The sequence below is a fragment of the Lactuca saligna genome, chromosome 4 (assembly GCF_052625555.1).
Source record: "Lactuca saligna cultivar CGN05327 chromosome 4, ASM5262555v1, whole genome shotgun sequence".
NCBI classification, from domain to species: Eukaryota; Viridiplantae; Streptophyta; class Magnoliopsida; order Asterales; family Asteraceae; genus Lactuca; species Lactuca saligna.
This window is the reverse complement of record NC_136420.1, coordinates 335,618,366-335,643,806: the sequence shown is the minus strand read 5'-3', so window position 1 is coordinate 335,643,806 and position 25,441 is coordinate 335,618,366. Positions and strand designations below refer to the sequence as shown.

General features: G+C 34.4%; 3 protein-coding genes across 3 annotated transcripts; 2 read left to right on the top strand and 1 right to left on the bottom strand.

Annotated features, from left to right (window-relative positions):
- Positions 1–581: 581 nt before the first annotated feature.
- On the top strand, positions 582–4,803 carry LOC145044182 (Isocitrate/isopropylmalate dehydrogenase family protein). Its single transcript, XM_078993024.1, has 15 exons — positions 582–919; positions 1,000–1,043; positions 1,148–1,257; positions 1,651–1,688; positions 1,778–1,855; positions 1,943–1,996; positions 2,094–2,195; positions 2,282–2,370; positions 2,469–2,572; positions 2,664–2,732; positions 2,825–2,940; positions 3,061–3,095; positions 3,270–3,412; positions 4,039–4,161; positions 4,459–4,803. The coding sequence occupies exons 1-15, from the start codon at positions 655–657 to the stop codon at positions 4,559–4,561; spliced, it is 1,473 nt and encodes a 490-aa protein (XP_078849150.1). The 5' UTR covers positions 582–654; the 3' UTR covers positions 4,562–4,803.
- Positions 4,804–16,703: 11,900 nt separating this feature from the next.
- On the top strand, positions 16,704–18,467 carry GRXC2 (Glutaredoxin family protein). Its single transcript, XM_078993023.1, has 4 exons — positions 16,704–16,865; positions 17,074–17,162; positions 18,020–18,118; positions 18,218–18,467. The coding sequence occupies exons 1-4, from the start codon at positions 16,810–16,812 to the stop codon at positions 18,292–18,294; spliced, it is 321 nt and encodes a 106-aa protein (XP_078849149.1). The 5' UTR covers positions 16,704–16,809; the 3' UTR covers positions 18,295–18,467.
- Positions 18,440–24,098, bottom strand: LOC145044180 (anthranilate phosphoribosyltransferase, chloroplastic-like). The gene is made up of 9 exons (XM_078993022.1): positions 23,791–24,098; positions 23,564–23,707; positions 21,554–21,715; positions 21,339–21,422; positions 21,066–21,254; positions 20,879–20,969; positions 19,898–19,957; positions 19,673–19,791; positions 18,440–18,703 (listed from the first exon to the last, which is right to left on the bottom strand). The coding sequence occupies exons 1-9, from the start codon at positions 23,971–23,973 to the stop codon at positions 18,563–18,565; spliced, it is 1,173 nt and encodes a 390-aa protein (XP_078849148.1). The 5' UTR covers positions 23,974–24,098; the 3' UTR covers positions 18,440–18,562.
- Positions 24,099–25,441: the final 1,343 nt, after the last annotated feature.

Here is a 25,441-nt window from a genome sequence, read left to right as displayed (position 1 = left end):
TGGGTGGTACTCCCAAATCCTCAATTGGATAACACTCAGATAAAATCAAAGAGAATGAGATGGTGTAATTTTCGTGAGTACCAGAAAACTGACTAAAAATTGGTTATATACATTCCTTGTCTGAAAACTGTCATATAACAGTTTTCCTCAACAGTCAAAACTGTTATAAATCTGAGTTTGGTATAAGGATTAATGCAAAGTCAAAACCGGGTTAAATATTCAAAATTTGGATTTTCTGATGCATTTTTAATATAACAATATAACCCAAATAAAAAATTTTCGCTATAAAGTAATCCTATTACACTTAAATAACATTGATGATAACAAATCACTAACATATCACTTCAAAGTACTAACATGATGATAATACATAGATTCTTATTTCGGATATGGGTATTCCGAAATGTATAGATAATCTTGTTTTGGATCAAAGTTTTGGAATGAATACCATTCCAGAATGATATATTCCGAAGAAAATGATCTTTACAAAAACAAATTTAAGTTTGTTATTTTTATTAAGAAACTCGTTACAAGATCAGATTACTCCGTTTCCGGGTAATAAAGCTCATGTTTAGATATTAAACCCGGTTCTTAACGCGTAACCAAGCCTTCCTGACACTATCACGCTATCAAAACAGGGTGCTCGCAACCGCGATGCTTCATCTAAAACACCGCCTGCCCACCATGTCCACTACCGCCGCCGCCATGTTGTCTTCTTCTTCATCTTCATCTTCTGTATTACTCAGAAACCCTAGATTACCAATATCATCGAATTTCAATTACTTCGGTAGTGTAAAATCCTGCAACCGCCTTTCTCTTTGCAGTCGCTTATCCAAAATTTCACTTCGTTGTTTCGCTTCGTCTTCTACCACCGCTATGGATAAAATCCCCGTTCTCAATCCCATTGTTGAGATGGACGGTAGCTATCATAGACAATACGTTTTCATTGTTGTTAATACTTACTCTCTCACAGGTGTCTAATTTGTTCCTTTTTTCTAGGTGACGAAATGACGAGGATCATATGGCAGATGATTAAAGACAAGGTTCGAAGATTTTGATTTCGTAATTGTTTTTCGCTGTATACAGTTGACCTAATTAAGTTCACTGTATCTCCGTTGCTTATTGTTGTTGTTCTTTTCCATTTCAGCTCATTTTTCCGTACATAGATTTGGATATTAAGTATTTTGATTTGGGAATATTGAATCGTGATGCTACAGATGATGAAGTTACTGTAGAAAGCGCCCATGCCGCTCTGAAGTAAGTGATGATCGCCTTTTTTTTTTCCTATACCCTCAATGATTGCTTTAAAGGCTGATAAAAAACTTGCAACTCTATTCAAGGTCTTACTTAATTCACAGCCTACTAGTGGATTCCGTATTGAGCTCTCCCTGCATCAGTCATATGTAGCCTTTATAGACTTTTGTATGTAGATCATACCACATAGTATCTGTTTTAAGAGAAACTGCTGATTCTAGAGATGATTCCTGCTAGATAGCAATGTGGTTGAGTAATATGAATGAAACTAGTGTTTAGCGGATGAAATTAAGAGAAGGATTAGAGAACTGCATTTCAAGTCTAGAATTGGTGTTACATACATACATATTTCTTTACTTTATTTGAAATTATAACCAAAGTTTTCATGTTTTACAGGTATAATGTTGCTGTAAAATGTGCTACAATCACACCTGGTTAGTCATTCTATAAACCCACTTGTAACATGTCAAAAATCCAAATTTGCTAAAATCTCAGATTATATGTTATGTTCCTAATGTTGTAGATGAGACAAGAGTCAAGGAATTTGGATTGAAGTCCATGTGGAGGAGTCCCAATGGCACAATCAGGAATATTTTAGATGGTTTGTATTGGCATTATGTCTTAGTACTCTCAATACACAGATTATATTAGTCAACTGTTTTAACTTGTTAGAATTCTTTGGATTCAGGGACGGTTTTTCGAGAGCCTATTATGTGCAAGAATGTTCCTAGAATTGTCCCAGGTAAGTAGTGTCTGACACCTACGCACTACATGTATTTGGTAACCATGGATGACCTGTAGAACCTTTTTAATTTTTTTTTTTATATATTATTTTCCAGGGTGGACGAAACCGATTTGTATTGGTAGGCATGCATTTGGCGACCAGTATCGCGCTACAGATGCAGTCATTAAAGGGCCAGGAAAACTCAAGATGGTTTTTGGTATGCTAAAAATTGATTTTATTATAATTTATACCTGAAAAAGTAAGATAGATTTTTATAAAATGTTTGTTGTGTGATGTGTTTAGTCCCAGAGAATGGTGAAACTCCCATGGAGCTTGATGTTTTTGACTTTAAAGGTCCTGGCATTGCACTTGCAATGTATAATGTTGATGAGGTTTGGTTTTTTTACTTTTGCTAACTATCACATTTTATATCATAAGATGATTAAAAATTTGAAATCTTACCATGAGAATTTTTATGTTTTTTTGGTAGTCTATCCGTTCGTTTGCTGAATCATCAATGTCAATGGCACTCTCAAAGAGATGGCCTTTATATCTGAGCACCAAAAATACTATTTTGAAGAAATATGACGGGAGGTGACAATGTCTTCCTTTTTTATATACAATTTGCTTTGATATTATCTACAATATTTGTGGCGTTATGTTATACTATGTGTTGACATGTCAGGTTTAAGGATATCTTTCAAGAGGTATATGAGAAGAGTTGGAAGGAGAAATTTGAAGAACATTCAATATGGTAATTCCCTTTTATGGGTTTGTAGTCCTTATACTTCTGTTGAATGGTTGATATATTTGAATATTAATTGGTGATATGTTTGCTTAAATAAGGTATGAACATCGATTGATTGATGACATGGTGGCTTATGCCCTAAAAAGTGATGGTGGGTATGTTTGGGCATGCAAGAACTATGATGGAGATGTCCAAAGTGATTTACTAGCTCAAGGTGATGGTTTAGTTATACGATTAATAAAATCTTTGTAAAGAAATTATATTTATTAAAAGATCAATTGGAATTGGATTATTAAACAAAACAACCCACCAAAGAATATTTTTTGTTGTGCAGGATTTGGTTCTCTGGGCCTCATGACATCAGTTTTGGTTAGTAGAAATTTACATGACTTTATGGTTGCTTGAGATTTGAGAAGAAGGGTTTGGTTTTTAACTAAAACCGTAACTGAACCAAGGAATTTGGTTTGAATTTGAAAAAACCAAAAATCAAATAAAAAAATCCGAAACTGAACAAAAAATATATTTGGTTTGCACTTTTTGCAGCTATCATCAGATGGTAAAACACTAGAAGCTGAGGCAGCCCATGGGACAGTAACACGTCATTTTAGGCAACACCAAAAGGGAAATGAAACCAGCACAAACAGTATTGCCTCAATTTTTGCATGGACAAGAGGACTTCAACATCGGTCTCTTTACCTTTCTAATATAATATATATTTTTTTCTCAATTCTCAACTTTATGTTACTTAAGATCATCATCATCCACAATTGGAGCTTATTCTGGAGCCTCTTGCTCAAATAACCTTGTCAAAAGATATTTTTAATTAACTTCATAAAAATCTAAATAAGAAAAAGTCAGAAATTTGGCAACATTTACAATTATATTACATATTACAAATTTAAAATTTTCTTGTCTATAATAAGAAAGTTATATATAGCTATATACTAATAGTTGGGTTTAGTGAAAAATTCTACATGACACTAAATATTCCACTAAAGCAACAAAACTTTGGCAAAATAGTCAAACTTGGGTGAAAAAGAGTTGGTAAACCACACAAATTGGCAAATAGACTTTTTTGCATTTTGCCCTATAAGTTTGGTAGGACCTGTAAATAAGCGTTATGAAAAAGCTTTCCTATAGTGGAAAGATATCTTGAGGCTTTTGGATTGTTGAGTTGGTGGCACAAAAAAACTTTCCTATTGTGGATGGTCTAATAATGTTCATATTAGTTAAATCCTGTTTTGTTTGATTGAGCTTTTTTACAACTTGTTTCAAATGCTAAAAGAATGTTTATTATTGATCTTTTGAACAGAGCCAAGTTGGATAAAAACGAACGATTAGCGGATTTTGTTACAAAGCTAGAGACCTCGTGTGTTGAGACTGTTGAGTCTGGAAAGATGACAAAGGATCTTGCCATTCTAATCCATGGACCCAAGTGAGTGCTACTTTCACTATCTGATTATATTTTATTATTTAGGCTTTACATACTAGACAACCACAACATACTTTTCTTCATTTTATTGATTTAACCATTCTAACTATTATTTCTTTATGACTACTATAATAATAATAATAATAATTCAGTGGCTAAATCGATAAAAAAAAGAATTAGTGCAGTTGCTATGTCGATAAAATGCTGAATGTAAATGGAAGCTAATCGAGTCACTCTTTATAAAGTATCAACTTGAATGAGTTGACCAACATGGTTTTCTAATTTGACTTTTATTTACAGGGCATCAAGGGAGTTCTACTTGAACACTGAGGAGTTCATTGATGCTGTTGCTCAAAATCTCAACTCTAAGCTTCAACCTCTTGCAGCCAGTTCATTAAAGTAAAATACAGTGGTGAGTGGTGGTCTTTGTTTGGGTTGATTAATTTCTGCCAACAAAGTCATTCATTGCCTATGACTCACTTCTATGAAAATGGATAACCAACACCTTCAACAAAACATACGAAACAAAACGATTGTTCTTTTCTCAACAAAATAATTTTTCTTTGCACAGAAAAATGATTGTTAACGAGTTGGTTTTGTAACAAACTGTTAACGAGTTGGTTTAGCACAGAAATGTTTATTCAATTATTTCTTTTAGGAAAAATGATTATTTGCAATGATGGGATGAGATTGATTTCTTTTGTACATACAAGAGATTTAGAGCTGGCCCTCTCCCACCTTTTTTGGTGGGGAAAAATTGCAATTTTTTTCCCTGTTCAATTCAAGGTATGGTTGGCATTCATGCTGGGTTTGGGTGACCAATTTAATTAAACGACTTAGAGATTTTCAACCCAACTAATCATTTTTTTCTTCCAACGTAGTCAGTTATGTAAAAGTGTTGGACTTGGTTTGACATATTTAAATTTATCATTTATATCACATAAAAAATCTTAGACTTTATTAAATCAAAACCATTGTTCAGGAAAAAAAAGCAAATACAGTTTAATTGTCAAAATAACATTTTGTTCTTGAACCCTTTTAATTTATGAGATAAGACAATATATAAAAAATAAAAATATACATATAAAAGGATTGGGATGAATTGGAGATTGGGTTGAGTTTTGTTGGTTCTGGTCTTTGAAATGTCCTCAACGAAGGTTTTGGCGTTTCACATGCGTTGTTTTCCAAAAGAAGTTAGGGATATTCTATGATGTTCACAAATGTGAGTTGGATGTTTGACTTCTGTTTTGTCTTCGCATCTGACTTTCAACCTTTGTGGTAAATTTTTCCAGAAGCTAACGAGTAAAATCTGAAGTTATAAGTTAAAGACTAAAGGTCGTCGAGAGTACCATTAAGTCAAATTGTAAGTGGTTCACCTTTAATGGTTGTTGGGGTTGTAACAAGCACCGTCAATTGGGAATGTATGGGTTGTTTGAATTACGGAAATGGTCCCCATTGTATTACAAAAAGTACCAATGTAATAATAGCAACGTTATAGAGATAGTCCTTATATAAGAAAAACCACAATAATGGTCCCGGTGTAATACTTAAATTATTGAAATGGTCCGTGTAATAGTGCAATTACCCAAATAGGCCCAACGATGATCAGGAAGAAGGGATTAATGTCGACAATGAAGTGGATGAGACAGAGAAAAAAACAAGACAAAATTGGAGTTGGAGAGGAGGAGATGGAAAGTGTGTCGTTGTTAGAAAGCTTCATTGAATATTGATGGGTTGAAGTTTTTAGGGCGTGTTTGTTTCGTTTCATTCAAAGGAATTAAAAGGAATTAGAAATTAAATTCCTATAGGAAACGCGTTTGGCAACCTAAATAGAAGGAATTAGAATTCCATAATAACCATTCAATTCCTTATTTGCTTGATTTGTAATTCTTCCGCCGCTCAACAATAATCAAAATTCAATTTCTTACCCAACAGTCCTATTATTTATGCCTGAAAAAAAACTCATTTATTTCTATGATTACATAATCTTCTCTATTTATATATCTCTAATCGGCATTTTCCAAACAGTTTCATCTATCGTTCATTGTTGTTGTGCTACCGTATTTCTTGTAGTTCGTCATTCCTATATCGTCTCGGTTCACAAGTAAACCATTGAATCCTTCTATTACCTGCAATCAATTGTGTTTTACTATTATTTTATACAATTTTCTTGTTCTTTCATCTCTGTGTGTATAACATAATATATTCACATTTTGTGCTATTGTACTTCATCTCTAATTTCTTTGGTAAAGTAACAAGATTTCTATTTACATGTATACGTATAAATTTTTGGTTTGAATTTGTTGTTGGGGATGTGTAATAACTGCTTTTATATATATATATATATATATATATATATATATATATATATATATATATATATATATATATATATATATATATATATATACCATCTGGTTGTACTTTTGTCTCTGTGGTATTGTTTTTTATTTGCCTTCATGTTCTTTTTTGTGCTCATTATTTTTAGCACTTATGATTAATTTCTTGGAGATTATAAGATAAAAGTCCATAAATTGCTCTAAAAGATATAATTAATAACCACTAAATGCATAAAATGAAGTTTAACAGATAGTAACTTTTTTACTTTCGTGTAGATTTCTACGTGATAAATTTGCTTTTTTAAAACAACGATTTAATTCATTTTTATACTAATAGACGGTAATAACTAATTCCAACGAAACTTGCAACAAATCAAATTTGTTAATGATCCAATTTCATAATATTATCAACTATTATGTATTTGAAGTGTAAAACTTTCCTGGAAGATAAGCAGGAAATGATACGGCTTAATCTAACTAGAAACAAAGATAGATAAATGATAATTAAGGTACAAAAAAATGTTGAAAAAAATGTTGTAATTGTATAAACTTCGTCATGTTCATTAAAAAATATAATTAAGTTACAAAAAATTACTAAATGGTATTTTGTCATATTACAAAATTCATTTTCCAATTCATTTGGTAAATTAGCAAACCAAACAGAAAACATATTTCATTCTGTGTCAACCAAACGCATTTAAGTTTCTAATACATTCAGATTCTAATTCCTCTGGATTCCAATTCTTTTGATAAATTCCATTTATTTGAAAAACATTCTACGAACCAAACGCAGCCTTAGGATTTTATGTCTTTAAGGCATTTTTTAATACTCTACAAAGGTTTTTACAAAAATAGTTCCTCAAGTTTAACATATGGCAAAAAAAAAAAAAAAAAAGACATGAGACAAAAAAAAACATGGAATTTTCATCATTATACATCCATTTACTAACGGTGGTTGCCTTAAAAGCACACACACAACTTTTGGAAACCATAGCGACGAACTATGCAAAAAGTTAACTAGTTAGAAAACTATAGAGAGTGAAAACCATAGGGACTAAAACTCTATATAGCTTTACACCAATTATTCTATTAGTTTATTTAGTGTTTTTTAGCACGTATAAACTAGTTTTATTATTATTATTATTATTATTATTATTATTATTGCAATTTAGTAGTTTGATGAAACCATAAAAGTAGCTTATCGCATCATATAAAACGACATATAGGCAGAGACGGACGTAGAAATACATAGTAGGTGTTATCGGGATGAATAAATGTTGCTGATACATGAAAAATAGTTAAAAAAAAATTGAAAAATTGAAAATTTTTACACTGTGATCAGAAAAGTTAGGGGTTACCGGTGCCACACCCGGGAACCCCTTAAAACCGTCCCTGCATATATATGTTTTTTGATAAACTATTTGATATCAAAACTATTTGAGGTGACTTATTAATAAACTAACTTAAAATTATTTTTTCAACTTGCAAGCCAAATAAAGTTTTAGTTGAAAATATAATATTAATAAATTCGCACGGAAGGCAAATACCATCTGCACTAGTTCAATGTATAAAAAAGGAAACAATCCAAAATGAAAATGTTTACGACATGTCAAAACTTAAAATATAAATAAATATTTAAAAATAAATAAATGAATAGATAAATCAACTTACCTTCAAAAATCGTAATAAATTCTTTTACTACATTTAACATATAAAATCAAACCTCAAAAATCAAAATGACACGAATACATGTTGGTTTGTGTAACATCCTAAATTTCGAGGTCAAAATTTTCGTTTTTAAATAAGTTATTACATAAAACCATCAGTATAAAAACATTCATAATAATATCTTATGTCAAAACCAAAGTGTCAATAATTAAAACATATTATCATAAAACCATATCAAAGTGCAATCTCAAAGATCTCATGTGCGGAAAACATAGTGTGATGCACTGCGATCAAGCCGGCTCCTTTCCTTTGAAAATGGGTACCTGAAACCAAAACTGTAAACTGTAAGCGCGAAGCTTAGTGAGTTCCCCCATCATACCACATAATGTCTATCCCTCGGTATCTTTCAACCGGTATCCGCCTGGTATAACTGGGAGCTGGACTCCCATTCGGTATCTTTTAACCGGTACTTGGGAACTAACCTCCCTTTTGGTATCTTTCAACCGGTAAGTGAGAACTAACCTCCCCTTCGGTATCTTTCAACCGGTAACCGGGAGCTAACCTCCCATTCGGTATCTTTCAACCGGTAACTGGAAGCTAACCTCCCCTTCGGTATCTTTCAACCAGTAACTGGGAACTAACTGTTGGATAAGGTGTCTAAGTCCATAACTATTTCTGGTATGTACTTGACCCGACCCGGCATGGTCCATTTGGGTTGCATGGCACCATGCAATTGGATAGACTAAATGAGAGAAATAACACTTGGAGATTATTAATATATTATAAGTTCTAATATATTAATAATATTATTTGATTAGTTTGATCAAGAATTAATTAAGAATTAATTAAGTGATCAAAAGATAACTAATTAAATATATGGGTTGATTATGTAAATCATCCATATCTTGTATAGTGGGCTAAAAGGCTCCATGGATTATCAAGTTGGGTTCCACCCATAGGATGCTCCATGGGAGTTACAAACCCATGGGTCATGGAAATGAAGAGTCATGACACATTAGGGTTTAACCCTAGATGTGTCAACACTATATAAGTAACATATTCTCCACCCAAAATCGGCTACACTAAGAATCAAGAGGGCTTGGCTGATTTTGAAGAAGTGAGTATTCTCTCATAAGTTCTTCCAAGAGCATTTGGTGTTGTGTGAAGCATTTGAGGCATCACACTTGGGGTGCTAGGCTCACAAGGTTTCAAGGAACACAAACAACAACAAGGTAAGTTATTCTATCTATACTTTATGTTAAAATTGTTCCCCATGTATGCTAGATAGGAATATAACCTTGGAATTCAACTTTGCATGACAATTAGACAAACATAGATCCAAGGTTATTAGGGTTGCATGTACACTTAGGAAGTGTTAGAATGCTCAAAACCCATCACTAACCTCCCCTTCGCTTTCTTTCAACCGGTAACCGGGAGCTAACCTCCCCTTCGGTATCTTTCAACCGGTATCCGGGGACTGTTTCACCCCTTACCACTACCACATAATAACATGTCATAAACATATTGGTTCCATGATAAGATAACATAAACATACTGAATCACATAATGACATATCATAACCATACTTGCCACATAATAACATATCATAAACATACTGCTCACATAATGGCATACTATAACCATACAGGTCACATAATAACATATCATAAACATACTGCTAGGCATGCATGGGCTCTATCCACCCCTTTGGTATCTTTCAACCGATAACTGTCTTTGTAACGACCCAAAATATAACCCAAATTTTTTTGTTTTAATATTACTAAAAATAATCATCGAATGTCATATATAATAAAAACCATGGAATAAGTAACTCAAAAGTCATAGTAACTGTGTCAAAACAAAACTGTATTGATCATATCAAAATATCTGAATAAAACTCCCAGGATAAAACTGAAGTTGTGGTGTGTGTGATGTCATCAACCCGAGCTCTTCGCCTTTCTAGCGGAAGTACCTGAAACCAAAACTGAAACTGTAAGCACCAAACTTATTGAGCTCCCCCAAACTACCACATACCATATAATAACATATAAACAACTATCAGGCCTTGCCCACTGCATCGGATCGAAGTCCGGTAACTGCATCGGACCGAAGTCCGGAACTAACCAGTGCCTTGCCCTCTGCATCGGACCGAAGTCCGGAACTAACCAGGGCCTTGCCCTCTGCATCGGACCGAAGTCCGGAACTAACCAGGGCCTTGCCCTCTGCATCGGACTGAAGTCCGGAAGCTGCATCGGACCGAAGTCCGGAACTGACTGGGACCTTGTCCCCTGCGTCGGACCGAAGTCCGGAAATTGTCTGAACATAGCATAGCATAAACATATCAACTAGCATGAACACATATACTGCATACTGCATCGGACCAGAGTCCGGAACACATAACACAAAACATGCTTGAATCACAAAGACATAAAGTACTCTAACTACTGCGTCGGACCGAGGTCCGGAACTACTGCTAACTAAACGGGTCGGCATTGTGGCTGTAGACTCGTTCTTACTGGAAGAAAAAACTCACCTCGTAACGCTGGCTGATGAGATGCTAACTCTAAAACTGGCTGACTGCTGCTCTGGAACTGTCTGACTACAAATCCCAAAAACACTAGATCAGGTACTGATAAATGCCCTTAGGGTAAAATAACTATTTTACCCCTAGTCAAAGTCAACTTCCTGGTCAAAGTCAACTTTCAGTTGACCGGACTCGCCGAGTCCCTCCATCACTAGATCTGACTCTAATTCACCGAGTCCCTTCCCCACTCACCGATTCACCCTAAACTCTCAAATCAGGGAAAAACGGGGACTCGCGACTCGACTCGTCGAATCTGAAGAACAACTCGCCGAGTCCTAAGCATGTTGATTCCATATAGTCGATTCTATTCCACTTCAGTCCATCCAACCCGTAGATCTAAGCTCCTGGGACTATTTGAACACGTAAAGTTACTAACTTTACGTGTAACCAAGAAGAGGAAGCAATAACACTCACACTTTACTATTATGGGGGTTAATAAGCCAAAATAAAGCCATGGCTGCTAAAATGTGATCTCCTTGGACTTTTGGAGCTCAAGAGAGGCTAGATCTGAGATATGACTCGATCATAAGGCTTTATCACAAAGGATTTGAGGTTTTTGAGCTTAAAACTAACAATTTTGGGGACAAACTAGATCTATTAGCTCAATAAGCAAGATGGAAACTTTATTACTAGAAAGGATGACCAAAAAGGAGTGTATTTTGGATCTACTTCTTCTTCCTTGAGCTCTTCAACCTTCTCCTTCTTCTTCTTGCTCCAAAATGCACCAAAAGTTCCTTTACAAGGCAAAAATCACTCTCACACACACACACACTTCAAGGAGGCTAGGGTTTGATAAGGATTGCTCTGAGGGTGATGGAGGTTGGGTTGGGGCGAAAAAGGTTGTTTAAATAAGGTGCAAACCCTTGAAATTAGGGTTTCATCCAGAGAGGCTGACTCGCCGAGTCCCAGCATATGGACTCGTCGAGTAGCCAACTTAAATCGCGTGAACATCCCGTCTCTACTCGACGAGTCGGGCTACTGACTCGTCGAGTACCCCTTAAGAAATGAAAAATACTTTATTTAAATCACATACCAGAAATGGGGCGTTATAGTCTTCGGTATCTTTCAACCGGTAACTGGGGACTATTGCACCCCTACTACTACTAACACATATCTCATAGCATCCCAACATAATAAGCATATCAAATAATGACAACCAGATAATTATCACAAAGATAATCATCTCAAACATAATCACCTACTGGTGGGCTGGCATTGGTGCCTTAGACCCACCCCTACTGGAAGGTAACTCACCTCACAATGATGAAGTCCCGTAGACACAATCCCAACTGCTAGATGACAGATTCCAGAACTGTCAATATCAAAACATCACCTAATTAATAATTGGGTCCCAAGTCACTCCCAACACAAAACCACAAGTTCTTGGAGTAACAGGTTGCATTACCCCATCTTGGCTTGATTCAAGCCCAAGGCCAAATCCAAAGTCCAAAAAGTCAAACTAGGAATAAAAGCCCAACATATGGCCCAATATTCCAAATTGGGCCCAAACCTTTACATGGTCATAATTAAGGCCCAACTACTTAGTCCAGTCCAAACATTTGGCATTCTCATGGCCCATATAATATAATCATTAAGGCCCAAACTATAGCCCATCTATGGCCTAATTTTCCAAATTGGGCCCCAACCCCTTACATGGACCTTACCCTAGGCCCATTAAATTATTCTAGTCCAATTGCTTGACTTTGGATGACCCATTAATAACCCAATCATCAAGGCCCAATAGAGAGGCCCAACAATAAACCCAAGTGAAATTAGGGTTTCACATAAAATGATGATTAGGGTTAAGTTTCCTACTTAACCTATTAAGGACTTAATCCATTAAGTCCAATATCGCTTGGATTAATCTTTGCCTATGATTATTGTTTAATATCTCAAGTTATTAAATAATTCCCGCGTGTCGACACCACCGCGAATCACACTTCCACAAATAAACCCCGCCGCTGGTCCTTCGGGGGTGAATTTCAACCGGAAAATTGGATGTAGGTTGTTCTAGAGGTGGCGGCTAGCTGCTGGCTGCTGTGGGACTAGTTCCGGAGCGGTGGTGGTCAACACGACACCGGAAACAGCCGAGTGCGACCATTAACGGCGACAAGAAACGAGAAGGAGAAGAGGATGGTGATAGAGAGAATAGCAGCGGCGCTCACAGCTCCGCCGATAGGTCTTGTTGTCTCCAACTGCAGGGCACGACGGTGGAGGTTCAGTGGCAATGAAACAGTGATGGTTGCTTCCTCCCAGCTTCGTCGTTAACTGATGCGACGGTTGCTCCCCTCTCCAGTCGGTCTTCCATGCTTTCGGTGAGAAAGACTACGTTGATGTGCTAGACGATTGGCAAAGTGAACGAGATGGGTGATGGAGCCGGAGGAAAAAGGGAGAGTGTCAGCTGTAAAATGGTCGATCGGGTTAGGGTTAGGGTTTGCTTAACCTTTATACCCGGTTCTCTTCAAAGGTTTGCCATAATGACAAAAGTATCCCCTCCTCTCCCCATTTCCTTCAAAATAAATCCAATAATTACACTTTGAACCCTCACCATTAAAATCTCTTACAACTTAGGTACACATTTTACCAAATAGTCCCCCAGTGTCTTAATTATAACATATCTAGCCCCTCCACCTCATTTCTTTTTAAAATAATTCCCGATAATTACCACAGAGCCCCTGTCGTCATAAATATTTATGAAATGAGTCTCGAACTCACACTTTTAAACCCCGACTTCTAAAAATGTGGCAATTAACTCCTCGAACCCAACACCCGCATATATAATTATTTATTTTAGACTACCTATCGTTCATTAATTAATTTATTTAACTAATAAATAAACGGGTGTTACAACTCTCCCCCACTTAAATTAGATTTCGTCCTCGAAATCACTCCTTACTATTTCTTACATGCAAAACCACTTCTAGTAACATGATCACTGTCCTGGGCACACCCTAGCCTTCCCACGGTAGCTGTGACCAATCTTCGCAAAGCCCTAATATCCTCATATGAACGAATTCCTCGCAACAGGATCACATTTACTTCGTCTGAATCTAGTATCTCGAGATGGTCTGATTCCCTGACAGACCACTCATACTAAATCATCATCGACGAATCCAATCTGTTTATCCCTCAACTGTCTACTCAACTTCTGATAGTTCGAGGTTCCCACTATAAAACAGGATCACATACCTAATTACCCCTGCAGATCACTTCTTCTTGGTCGAGGCTCAGCTAATCCCACTGGGAGTGACTTGTCACTTCCCAATCAACCAGCTTTTCCGTCCGAACTTGCAACCTATACACAAATACTAATAGTGCCAATCGCTAAAACGGCCCAAACATTGATTTGCCTGAAGCAGTATGTTGCCACATAGCTGCTTCCCAACATCTACCGAGACCTACCTGATCTCAATTTGTTCGTCAATCATCTGAAATATCAGGTTCTGACCCGGCTACGGAGCCAAAGGACTCCTACTTAGTCGCCTCATACCGACTCCTGAACGAAATCCTTCTCTGAACTAGTTGCCACTAGTTATCATGCAATTGTGGCTCTAACAACTTCCTAATACAATCGATCGGGCCCATGCATCGAATCTTGACGTCATCCAATCCAAGACTAAAAGTGATTGCTACTTAACCAATGGTAGTCTTACATCACAAACGACCTTAACCATTCCATTGCTTCCCTGATCTCATAACTGTAGTGACGTCCTTACAGTTTTATCACTGGCTTATCCAGATCTAATCCCTTTGGGTAATTCTAAAATCCTATCCGTGGATTTCCATATCTTCAATATGCTCTCCACTCTTCTCTCAGCCGTAAACTGTATATATGTCTCACACATGCACTAGACTTCTATTTATATGGTGCACATGGGCCGGCCGTGAACAGGTTCATGGTCGTAAACACACACACAACCGTAAATACCAAGCTGTTTACGGTCCTAGATTGAAAAAAATATTTTTCTAGAAAAGTAAAGTATAAACCATATTTTTGACCTAACAAGTGTGGAAGTTGAAACATGTTGATTACTTGTTTGAGCAAGTGTTTGTGATAGTTACGTAGTTTGTGAGGTGGTGGTAACAGGATGGTGGTTGTGCGGGTTGTGGCATCAACATTGAGGTGGTAGTGGTGGTGGTGGCTATAGGATGGTGGCAGTAACATCGGTGGTTGTGATTTTTGGATTTAATCTAAATGTGGTCAAAAGATATATATTTTCACTTAAGGGCATGTTAGTCTGTTATTACATTTGAATAAAAAGGTCATGTAGACCCTTTTGTTTTCATATTTTAGAATAGTTGGTGGTGTAGTGGTTGTGATGGTGGTGGGTGGACCCATGGAAGTTATGGTTATAATATTTGTGGTGATGCTAGATATATTTAGTAGTAGTGATTAGTAGTTTTAATTAGTAGATAATAAGCAATAAAGAGAAGACAAACACAAGGACAAATTAGTTATATTCTAAAAATATAACAACTAGATTGTTAGATTTAACAATTCAGGACCATCGGTGTTACCAAAAACCTCCACATGGACCATCTATGACAAAAAGCTGATACGAAGACCAAAAGTGTGGTTTTAGCCAAACCAAAGGGACCAAAAATGTATTTTACTCTATTACTTTAACCTAGGGTGTTGATCCCGTAAAATTTTCGGGTTCGGATAGAACGGGTCGGATAGTTTGGGTTTTCCCTTACAATAATAATACCCGATACCCGATCTATATTGTAGGGCTGAGCATGGGTCGGTTTTGCCCCAAAACCGAACCCAGATCGATGACCATCGGTTTCTAAATACTTGAACCCTAACCGACTCTAAACCTATGGGTTCGGTTTTATGGTTTATTGGTTTCTAAATCGGGTTTTCAGGTTCGGTTTTGGTTTATGAAATAGGGATTTTCTAATATGTACCCTATGGGCACATATAAAAAGTATTAATTAATCATAATTATTACAATAATTAAATATTAAATGCATTAATTATAAAAAATATTACCATAACTAAATGTAAAATTTATTAATAATTTTCATAATTAATGCATTTCACATTTAATTATGGTAGTATTTTTCATAATTAATACTTCTTATATGTGCCTTTAGGACACATATTAAAAAATCCCTATGAAATAAACCAAATCGTAAACTATTTTTCTACAATCTCATATCCTCACTTATATAGAAGTGAAGATAGCTTCAACTTTGATCCCTCAATCAATGTGAGACAAAGCTAAAAGCTTAATAAAACCAAATCGTAAACTATTTTTCTACAATCTCATATCCTCACTTATATAGAAGTGAAGATAGCTTCAACTTTGATCCCTCAATCAATGTGAGACAAAGCTAAAAGCTTAATAAAACTGAAGAGGATGTATGTTCCGCATATGTACACGAGCATATGTAGCTAAGTTTCAATCATGTGCCGATGTGGGATGAGTTTATCTAGCTGCGAAAATAAAAGAATTGAAATATTGGACACAAGTTTTGAACATGAGACCTCTTGAAAAAGACGCAATTGCTTTAAACACCTAAACCAGCTCAACTTTTTGACATTACTTCGCTAAACATATTTATATTTGAATATAAATTATATATTTTTATAAACAATATATATAATTGGTTCGGTTCGGTTTCTATCGGTTTTACCATACCCAAAAACCGAACCCAAACCGAAATTTTTGGTTTTCAAAAAATCTAAACCCAAACCATCGGTTTATATTTCGGTTTCGATTTTGTCAGTTTTTCGGTTTCCGGGTTCGATTTTGCTCACCCCTACTATATTGTAATTCGGGTTCTCGAGTTTTGGGTATACCCGAAAATTATTTCAGCATCACAATGAGAACGGCACGAATATATCTTGGGTCGAGATCACCCACACCCTCAGGCTGTGAACACGTGTACGTTCAAGATGACAGGAGAGGGGCTCCGAATCTATTTAAGTGTCCTGTATAAGTAGCAAGTATATGGTTGTTAAGTATCATCCAAAGTTCCAAATCCCGTTTTGCGTCCAAATTCATATCTTACCTAATTCCTCTTTCGGTTTACGTGTAATTTTAATCAACAATGGCTTCAGCCAAGGCGAAGGAGCTCGTTTCATCCAACCCTGTCGTCGTCTTCAGGTTTCATTCCTACCATTTCATAATCCTTCTCTTAAATTTGGTTTGCATTTTTTTCTCGTGAATTTCAAGGAATTGTGGACGTATGGGGTACATGCTGTTTTGATTTGGGTATACTGTATAAATTTAGTGGTTTTTATGGATATAAACTAATTTGTGTTTGAATGGATCTCTGTTAGTGATGTTCGTGTTTTGGTTTTGGTTTTGGCAGCAAATCGTATTGCCCTTTCTGTGTGGACGTTAAGAAGTTGTTGACGGAGCTTAATTCTTCCTTCAAAGCTATCGAGCTTGACCTAGAAAGTCAGTTCCTTTCTCACTCTCTATATGTCTGTCTATAACTGTTTGAGCGATTTGATAAAACATCATCATCAATGGTAGAACTAGTTATCCATAAACAAATTCTGGCACATAAATTGAGCTTTATAACAATTGAAACTTTGCTACAAATTCAGTATTGTTTTAGAATTCCATGCCTTTGAGAAATCTAATTATCCAGAAAGGCTGATTTATAAGTTCTCGTTTACCAACTTTATTATGTAATTTTGAATTTCACAAAGTAGTGAAGTACAAATTCATTATCCTCTTTGAAAACACGATAAGCTCATCATGGAACAAAATTTGTCTCCACAAGCTCACAGTTAGCACTTAGTTCTCCAACTAACATTTTTTCTCCACATCAAGTCTGAATGAACAATGATTTTTGTGTGTATATATAACGTATATTTTTGTCTGTATATATAAGGTTTGTTTCTTTTCTAGACTGAATAAAAACCATCTGAATGAGATCATCTTACCATTACATCCCCTGAAACATTTTTTTTTTAACAATTTTCACAGTAATAATCAATTTTAACAATATTCATCAATTTTTGCATGAGAGGAGTTGGTGTTTTAGTACATTAGACTAAGTTTTTTCGCTCAACATATTAAATCTTTCTATCTAGATTAAGTTAAAAAGAAACAACTACATATATGATATACTTATCCAGCTTAAGTGCTTAACCCATAAAATTCTTTAAGTCAAAATATAAGTATAGGATGTTTACAAACAAAACATTAATGGACCCTTTTTTTTTAATCTACTTCACTTGTAATTATGATCATACTCAATTACTCATTCCAACTGATTTGAAAATTGTGTTGTTATACAATACAAGATGATGGAGGTGAGATACAGTCAGCATTGCATGAGTGGACTGGTCAACGAACTGTGCCAAATGTGTTTATTGGTGGAAAGCACATCGGTGGCTGTGACAGTAAAAGCCTTTATCCTTTTAATCTTTTATATTTTATGATTTTCCAATTTTACCCTTTTCAGTTTTTCTCAATTTAATCTTCCTCACATTTTCCTGTAGGCACTGTTGGCATGCACAAAGGAGGGAAGCTTGTCCCCCTGCTGACAGAAGCTGGAGCAATTGCTTCCAAATCTTAATAAGTAAATAAAATAACTATCTCATGGTTATCTTTATAAACAGAATTTATATTTATCATAAACTTTCTGAAATTCTGTTTTTATGCGTATTTCAGTATTTGCTCATGAACTTATGGTGTTTCTGTAACTGATTAAAAATGTTGCGTTTTAATATCATGTACTGTTTTCATGGAGTCTATTATCTTATATAATCCAATTATTTTTCGATTACAAAAAAACAAATACCAAAAAGGCGTACATAAAATCTTATTTAATTCTTGCAAAATAATTAAGAATTTGAGACAAAAATCCAATGGTCTAGTGTCTTAAGAGCCTTTCCAGATTGGTGTGTATCGCGTGCAAAAGCCACTGCTTCTGATAAGTTGCCAACTTGTCCACTCACTGTAAGTGCTGCTGCTGCATTTAGGACCTGATTTTTATACTTTGTAATATCAGAAGGGCAATTTCGACATATTTAGCTAAAAATTGGTCAATTTGAGTTGTATTTTATCTCCAATGGGTCAAATGGGTAGAATTAAAAAAAGGGTTAATGTCATTAATGAGTAACAAACTATTTGTTTTAAAAAATGCCATAAATGTGTGACAAGCTATTTGTTTTTGTACATAAGAATATAAAATACCATTGATATAATGGTATTTTGTGAACACAAAGTTCGAGTGAGTTACTTATGATGACAATTTTTTTAATCAATGGTGTTTTGTGAAAAAAACAAATAGTTCATTACCAATATATGACATTAATTTTATAAAAACTTAGTTAAATATTTGTCAAATAGGTGGAGTGGGTAGGTCTAAAGTTGCCCAAAGTGTATAAATACGTACAACCTCCTTAAAAAAGGTACACTATTATTAGTTTTTTAATCATATTAAATTCATAGTTATTTGTAAAATAAAAATCAAGAGCTAAATGCAAGAAATAGCAATGTATCTTCGTTTATATGTTCACGATAGCATTCGACTTTCATTTCTTTCTATTACAACAATATACTTTTAATTTTTTTCGTATCAAAATTCAACCCAATTATATCATTGTACTTTCAGTATTTTTCTTATTAAGACCTTGCATTTTGAAAAGTCTACCGATTATAGCAAACTACTTTTTTTTTTCTTATTAAGATATTGTAGTATGAAATACCCATTTATCACAGTGAAAATTGTTTTGTATTTGGAAGATATTGCTATAATTGAGTAGATTATTCAAGATACAGTTTTGTAATAATGCTCAAGAAAAGAAAGTACAATGCTATTTCTTGCATTGAACCCAAAAATAAATACACAAGTGTTGATGGGTTGACCCGACCCGACATATTTTTACCCATTAAAATAAATAAATAAATAACTTTTTGACAAACTCTGATAGATTGTTAAGAAGACTTACCAATGCATCTGCAATAGGTCCACTCTCACCCGACAATACACATCTTAGCACCTTCGCATTGTATTGTGGGTCCCCCCCTCGCAAGTCTTCAACAGTGCATCTAGGAATCCCAAAATCCACTACAAAATGCAAATGATCATTTCCCGTTTAGGTTAGAGATTAGAAAGCAAGTCTAACCATATGATCATATATGAGCGAGCAAATTTACCAAAACAGAATCCTTACATGGGTCAAAATGGAATTTCTTGATCTTTTCTGGAGTGACATCAAAAACTACTCCAGGACCTATTTCATGTGTCATGATCATCAATAAGTCTTTAAAATTAATAAAACTTTAGGTTTTGTTTTCTTTTTTAAACGTAATAGTATTTGATAAACTTTCTAGGGCTGTTTTTGATAATCTGGATGAAGGTGACATTCATGTCTTAAAATATAATCAATTTTTTATTACTTACATCTACAACATTCATAGCACCATTTAAAAAATCACAAAAAAGTAGATAAAGGGTTAATGTGATAAACGAGTAACAATTTATAAACTATTTGTTTTTTTTTTTTTCATAAAACAAAATTGTTTATATAGAATTTTGTGTCAACAAAGTACATTTATTTTAATGGTATATTGTGAACAAATACAAATAATTCGTTACCCATTTACGCTCCTTTGTAAAAACAATTGTTTTTTTTTAATAAAAGAACAAATAGTTGGTAACTCTATGGAAAAAAAAGAACCCCACACAACCTCAAAATTTTGAAATTTATGGGGAGAGAAAGGTGTGTCTCAATGATTTAGAGTATTTTTAGTTATTTTGAAAGAAAAAAATATTAATGAAAGATGGTGATGGTAAGACAAAATATTAGTATAATTTTTGTGTGTGATTGATATTGGTGTAAGTCTTAGGGGGTGTTTGGCTTATCTTTTGAGAGATCAAAAGATTTTTTGAAAAAGATAGAATGCAAAAGATGTTTGGTAAAACCATTTTAAAAGCTACTTTTTGATTTTTTATATAAGAAAAAATGACTTTTTGAAAAAGTCATGAAATACTGTCTTTTTATAACTTTTGCCAAAAAAACTTTTGACTCCCAAAAGATAAGTCAAACACCTCCTAATACATGTCAAAGGCAAAGTCTATGATACGTTGTAGTGTAACAAATGGGACCTTAATGATAAAGAGAGTGATCACGTAACACAATGAGTAGTCATACCGAGTGGGCTCATCTCATCTAAACCCTCAGAATGTACAACTAAAGCCCTTTTCATGCCATATCTTTGTAGAGCTTTTGCCATTTTAGTAACCTACCACCAAAAGTGAAACAATAAAGATGGTTGTTAACAAGTTGTTTTTTTTTGGGTGTAGTTAGGTTAGGTCGTTAAAAGTTAATTTAAGCTTACAATGTCTTCCTTGTATACCCCAACGACTGCAAAGGGAACCCTAGCAGGGTTAAGCATAGGACCCAACACGTTGAAAACAGTCTTCACTCCTAGCTTCTTTCGAATTGGTGCAACAATCTTCATTGCTGGATGATAATTAGGAGACATCATAAACCCGATACCTACTTCTTCCAAACATCTCTTCACTCCCTACCCCCCAAAGATAAAAAATAAAATTGTAAAAAAATTAAAAACGTTTTTTTAGTAGAATGGTGTATGGATGAACATACGAACCTCGGGTTCCAAATTTATGTTCACTCCCAATGCTTCTAATACATCCGCACTTCCACAAGCAGAAGAACTGGATCGATTTCCTTGCTGTAGCACAAGTAGTGTTAGGTTTTCAAACAACAAACGCACAATTAAAGATGCAAAACAAACACACACGCAAAAGATTAATGTGGTTCCCCCTTTTGTATAGATACAGAAATAGAGTGGAAGTTTTTCACCTTGGCAATTTTAGCACCACAGGCAGCAGCAAGTAAAGCAGCTCCAGTTGATATATTAACCGTGTTAGCCCCATCTCCACCCGTCCCTACAATGTCGACTGCGTCCTCTATCCCCTCCACCTTTCGACTGCAATTGATCATTGCTTTTGCTAACCCTACAATCTAAAGACATTGCAAGAATCATAGATTAAAGTGGCTGGATCGGTAATATGTTTTTACATGCAAAAGGTCTGATTGCTGAACAATCATTTTACCTTTACACCCAAAAAACAAAATTTCACAGTATTCATCAAATTTTAACATGAAAGGAATTGGTAGGGAAAAATAGGTAAAGGCTTAGCCATTTGACAGTTGACCCATTATGTCATGTTTTTTTGTCTTAACCCATAAGTCATTCTTTCCAAATGAAGAAAAAAAGAAACAACCATATACACCTGTCCAAATTAAATGCTTAACCTGTTAAGCTCAAAGAAACAACTTCTACGTAATGATCTAATAGTGTCAGTTAGGGTTGTTTGTCCAAAGCATGGAACCAACAAACTAGACTCAATCAAATGAAACGGAGTTGTTTGGTGAATAACCCTATTTTGGTCTTCTTACCATGCATATCAAATCACTTTTTGGGATTATTGTTAAGATCCAAGTGGCGTAGCCAAAATTTTGTTTTAAGGTATGAACCAGTGGCAAAATTCTTCAAACGATAACAAATGTAACTATATATATTCTTAACTAAATTGTTTATTTTAAATTGCACAAAATGTTGTCTTACATCATTAAAATAATCTAAGATGGAGTCTAATCCACATAGACAATAATGTATTCTCTTCTACTAATTTCAAGTTTTGTGTAATAGGCCATATCACAACCCTAATTAATTTTATTTAACAAATATATATATATATATATATATATATATATATATATATATATATATATATATATATAACCTTAATTTTGTGTGGGTGGGCTAATGCCCACTGTTGCTCTATATTTGCTACGCCCTGTTAAGATAGAAACAAGCCAAATCCGTCAATGTGTAAATTTTTTTTTTAAAGGTTTTATACTTTTTTTTATATAATTAAACTATTTATTCAATGATGTAGCACCCGGAAAAAATTAGTCTGGGGTAAATTTTGAGAGACGCAGAAAAAAGAGGGATATTTATATAACTCACTAGATTTGAGTTAAGAGATTAGTTTTATGTGCACTTTTTAAATTTGCATTTATGTAATTTGTTGTTTAAAATAGATTTTCTAAGCCTAAGGCCACACATAATAACCATTTATTATGAAAAATATTACCATAAATAAATATGAAATGCATTAATTATATGAAATATTTTGTGTAATTAATACATATGAAATATTTTGTGTAATTAATACATTTCACTTTTAATAATGCAAATATTTTTTATAATCAATGCATTTTACATCTAATTATAGTAATATTTGATATAATTGATGTTTTTTATATATGTCCTTAAATAAAAAATTCAACAAACAATTAAATGATTACTCATCTACTATAGTAAATAAAAAATAATTTTGTTACATGTCAATTTTTTATAATTTTGATACTTGTCATTTTATGATATTTTAAAATAAATAATATCTACTGATTTTGTCAATTTTAAAATTTAAAAACATATACCTTAAAGTATTAATTATAATAAACATGATAGTAATTACAATAAATATTTTTTTCCATCTTTATTTCAAAATTTATTTTAAAAAAAATATATTTATTATTTACAATTTAACTTTTTTTTTTTTTTTTTTTTAAATCAACATCAACAGATATAATATACACGTGTGGCGACTAGTCTTTCATATAACAAAAACGTAAATACGGTATCTTCATCTTATGCTGTTCCATTTCACCACAACACATAATTATAAGCTGATAATTTCAAGTATTCAATAATAAAATAACACGTCAAACTGCAAACCTAAACACACCAATATGATTATGATTTATGATCAGTCGTAAGACATAACTGAAACTACTAACCTCCTCAAAAGTTTCTCCTTTGGCTCTAAGAAGAACAAGGAAAGCACTGATCAGAGCTTCATTAGCATCTCCGAGCAAAAACTCCAAAGAGTTTTGCGCCTCCTCCTCACTCAAATCAACACAATCCAGCAAGTTCTCGATGAACTGCAACCAAAACACACACACACTGCTTAAACCTAATTATGAAACGATTTACGAAAATGACGATGAGATTTGAGGAGTAGTACCTTCGGAGAAGAAACAGAGAGCTGTAAATCCGATCGCGAGCAAGAAAAGTGAGTATTCGAAGCTAAAGAGTTGAAATTCTTCCATGGATGAGATTTACGACGGATCTGAGGCGGTGATGCCTCCCTGAAAATGCTACGGCGGTGGAAAACGGAAGAATTGCTGCAAGGAAACGGAACCACCATTACTGCTTTTTGTTCATTGACCAGTGAGGCAGTTGCAGTGAGCAGTGAGCAGTGAGTACTCAATTCTTTTCTGCTACTAAATCGTACCAGCAAAATTTCTATTTTTGCGTCACGAGTTATCTCAACATTAATGCTACAACGACCGCCTTTATTAATGTTACATTTTTGGTCCCGAAGCATATCTGGTAGTTTAGATGATTTTTACAATTCAAGGACGAAAATCTAGGTTCCGATTGATACCGTTTGATAGTTGCTGACTGGGAAAGGTTTGTCTGGGAAAACATTTTTGACTGAGTAAGAAATCATGTTGTTTGATTGTCCATCTGACTGAATGTGCTGAGTGATTAAAAATGATAATTTTACCCTCTGTTATATATAGTGATGGATTAATTAAGTTGCTAAATAATTATAAAAACATACATATTATCATAAAAAATGTAAATTACACACAAATAAAAAATATCATAAAAAATGTAAATTAAACATAAATCATTTAATATCCAAATAAAAACATAATGAAATTTAAAAGAACATAATAATTTAATGTAAAGTAGGTGAAAGTAGTCGATTTGCAATCTGATCACGCAAAACAAGCATATACTTAACGGCTTTTGGACCTCATTCTATGTCTTGTATGTTTTCTCTATCAATTCCCCCACTTTGGACGTCAGGAGTAACCATAATGTCCTCCTCAAAATTTCTAAACAAGTCATCTTCTATATTGTATTTCCTTATAAAATTATGGACCGTGACACAAGCAATGACTATGTCTCTTTGCACTGTATAAGGATAAGGAGCCATTTGTTTTAAGATTGAGAATCTCGCTTTCAATACATCATAAGCACGCTCAATAACATTTCTAAGTTGTGCATGAACATGATTGAACCTTTCTTCTCTAGTTAAAGGTCTGCCTCTTCGAAAATCGGCTAACCAATACCTAGTATTGCGGTATGGAGCCATAAACCCACAAGTGTTTGTATATGCGGCATCACAAAGGTAATATTTATCTGCAAATGAATGTGACACATATTATATAAAGAAGATAGATAATAAAATTTATATAAATATTACAAACCCGGTGGAGGAAACGGAAATCCAGAAGTCGAATTGAACACAACTTCTTTTAAAACTCTTGAATCATGTGTTATACCCTCCCATCCAGCCCAAACAAAGGTGAATATCATATCAAAATCACAAATTCCTATAACATTTTCAAAACATTCTCCTTTTCCTCATCCCTTATAACGAGTTTGTTGATCTACGGGTACAACCGCATGTACAAGAGTTCCATCTAATGCACCTATTGCTCCGGAAAAAATATTTTTTAACCGTCTATATCGTTCCGAGTTATGTCTTGTTGGATTAGGAGTTGTTGGTACTATAACTTCTTTTGCAAAACACATCATTGCAGTTAGGACCTCGTGAAAACATTGATGAATCGTTTGTGTGGAGTGATCAAATCTTATCT

Bases quoted from the DNA above. Each gene is read 5' to 3' on its own strand.
- LOC145044182 (XM_078993024.1), top strand. From the start codon at position 655: ATGCTTCATCTAAAACACCGCCTGCCCACCATGTCCACTACCGCCGCC. The intron at 1,689-1,777 runs GTTAGTCATTCT...CTAATGTTGTAG, and splicing joins ATGTGCTACAATCACACCTG to ATGAGACAAGAGTCAAGGAA. The intron at 1,856-1,942 runs GTTTGTATTGGC...CTTTGGATTCAG, and splicing joins AATCAGGAATATTTTAGATG to GGACGGTTTTTCGAGAGCCT.
- GRXC2 (XM_078993023.1), top strand. From the start codon at position 16,810: ATGGCTTCAGCCAAGGCGAAGGAGCTCGTTTCATCCAACCCTGTCGTC. The intron at 16,866-17,073 runs GTTTCATTCCTA...TGGTTTTGGCAG, and splicing joins AACCCTGTCGTCGTCTTCAG to CAAATCGTATTGCCCTTTCT. The intron at 17,163-18,019 runs GTCAGTTCCTTT...ATACAATACAAG, and splicing joins TATCGAGCTTGACCTAGAAA to ATGATGGAGGTGAGATACAG.
- LOC145044180 (XM_078993022.1), bottom strand. From the start codon at position 23,973: ATGGTGGTTCCGTTTCCTTGCAGCAATTCTTCCGTTTTCCACCGCCGT. The intron at 21,423-21,553 runs GTGAAAAACTTC...CTTGTGCTACAG, and splicing joins GTGGTGCTAAAATTGCCAAG to CAAGGAAATCGATCCAGTTC. The intron at 18,704-19,672 runs GTAAGTCTTCTT...TATAAAAATCAG, and splicing joins GACCTATTGCAGATGCATTG to GTCCTAAATGCAGCAGCAGC.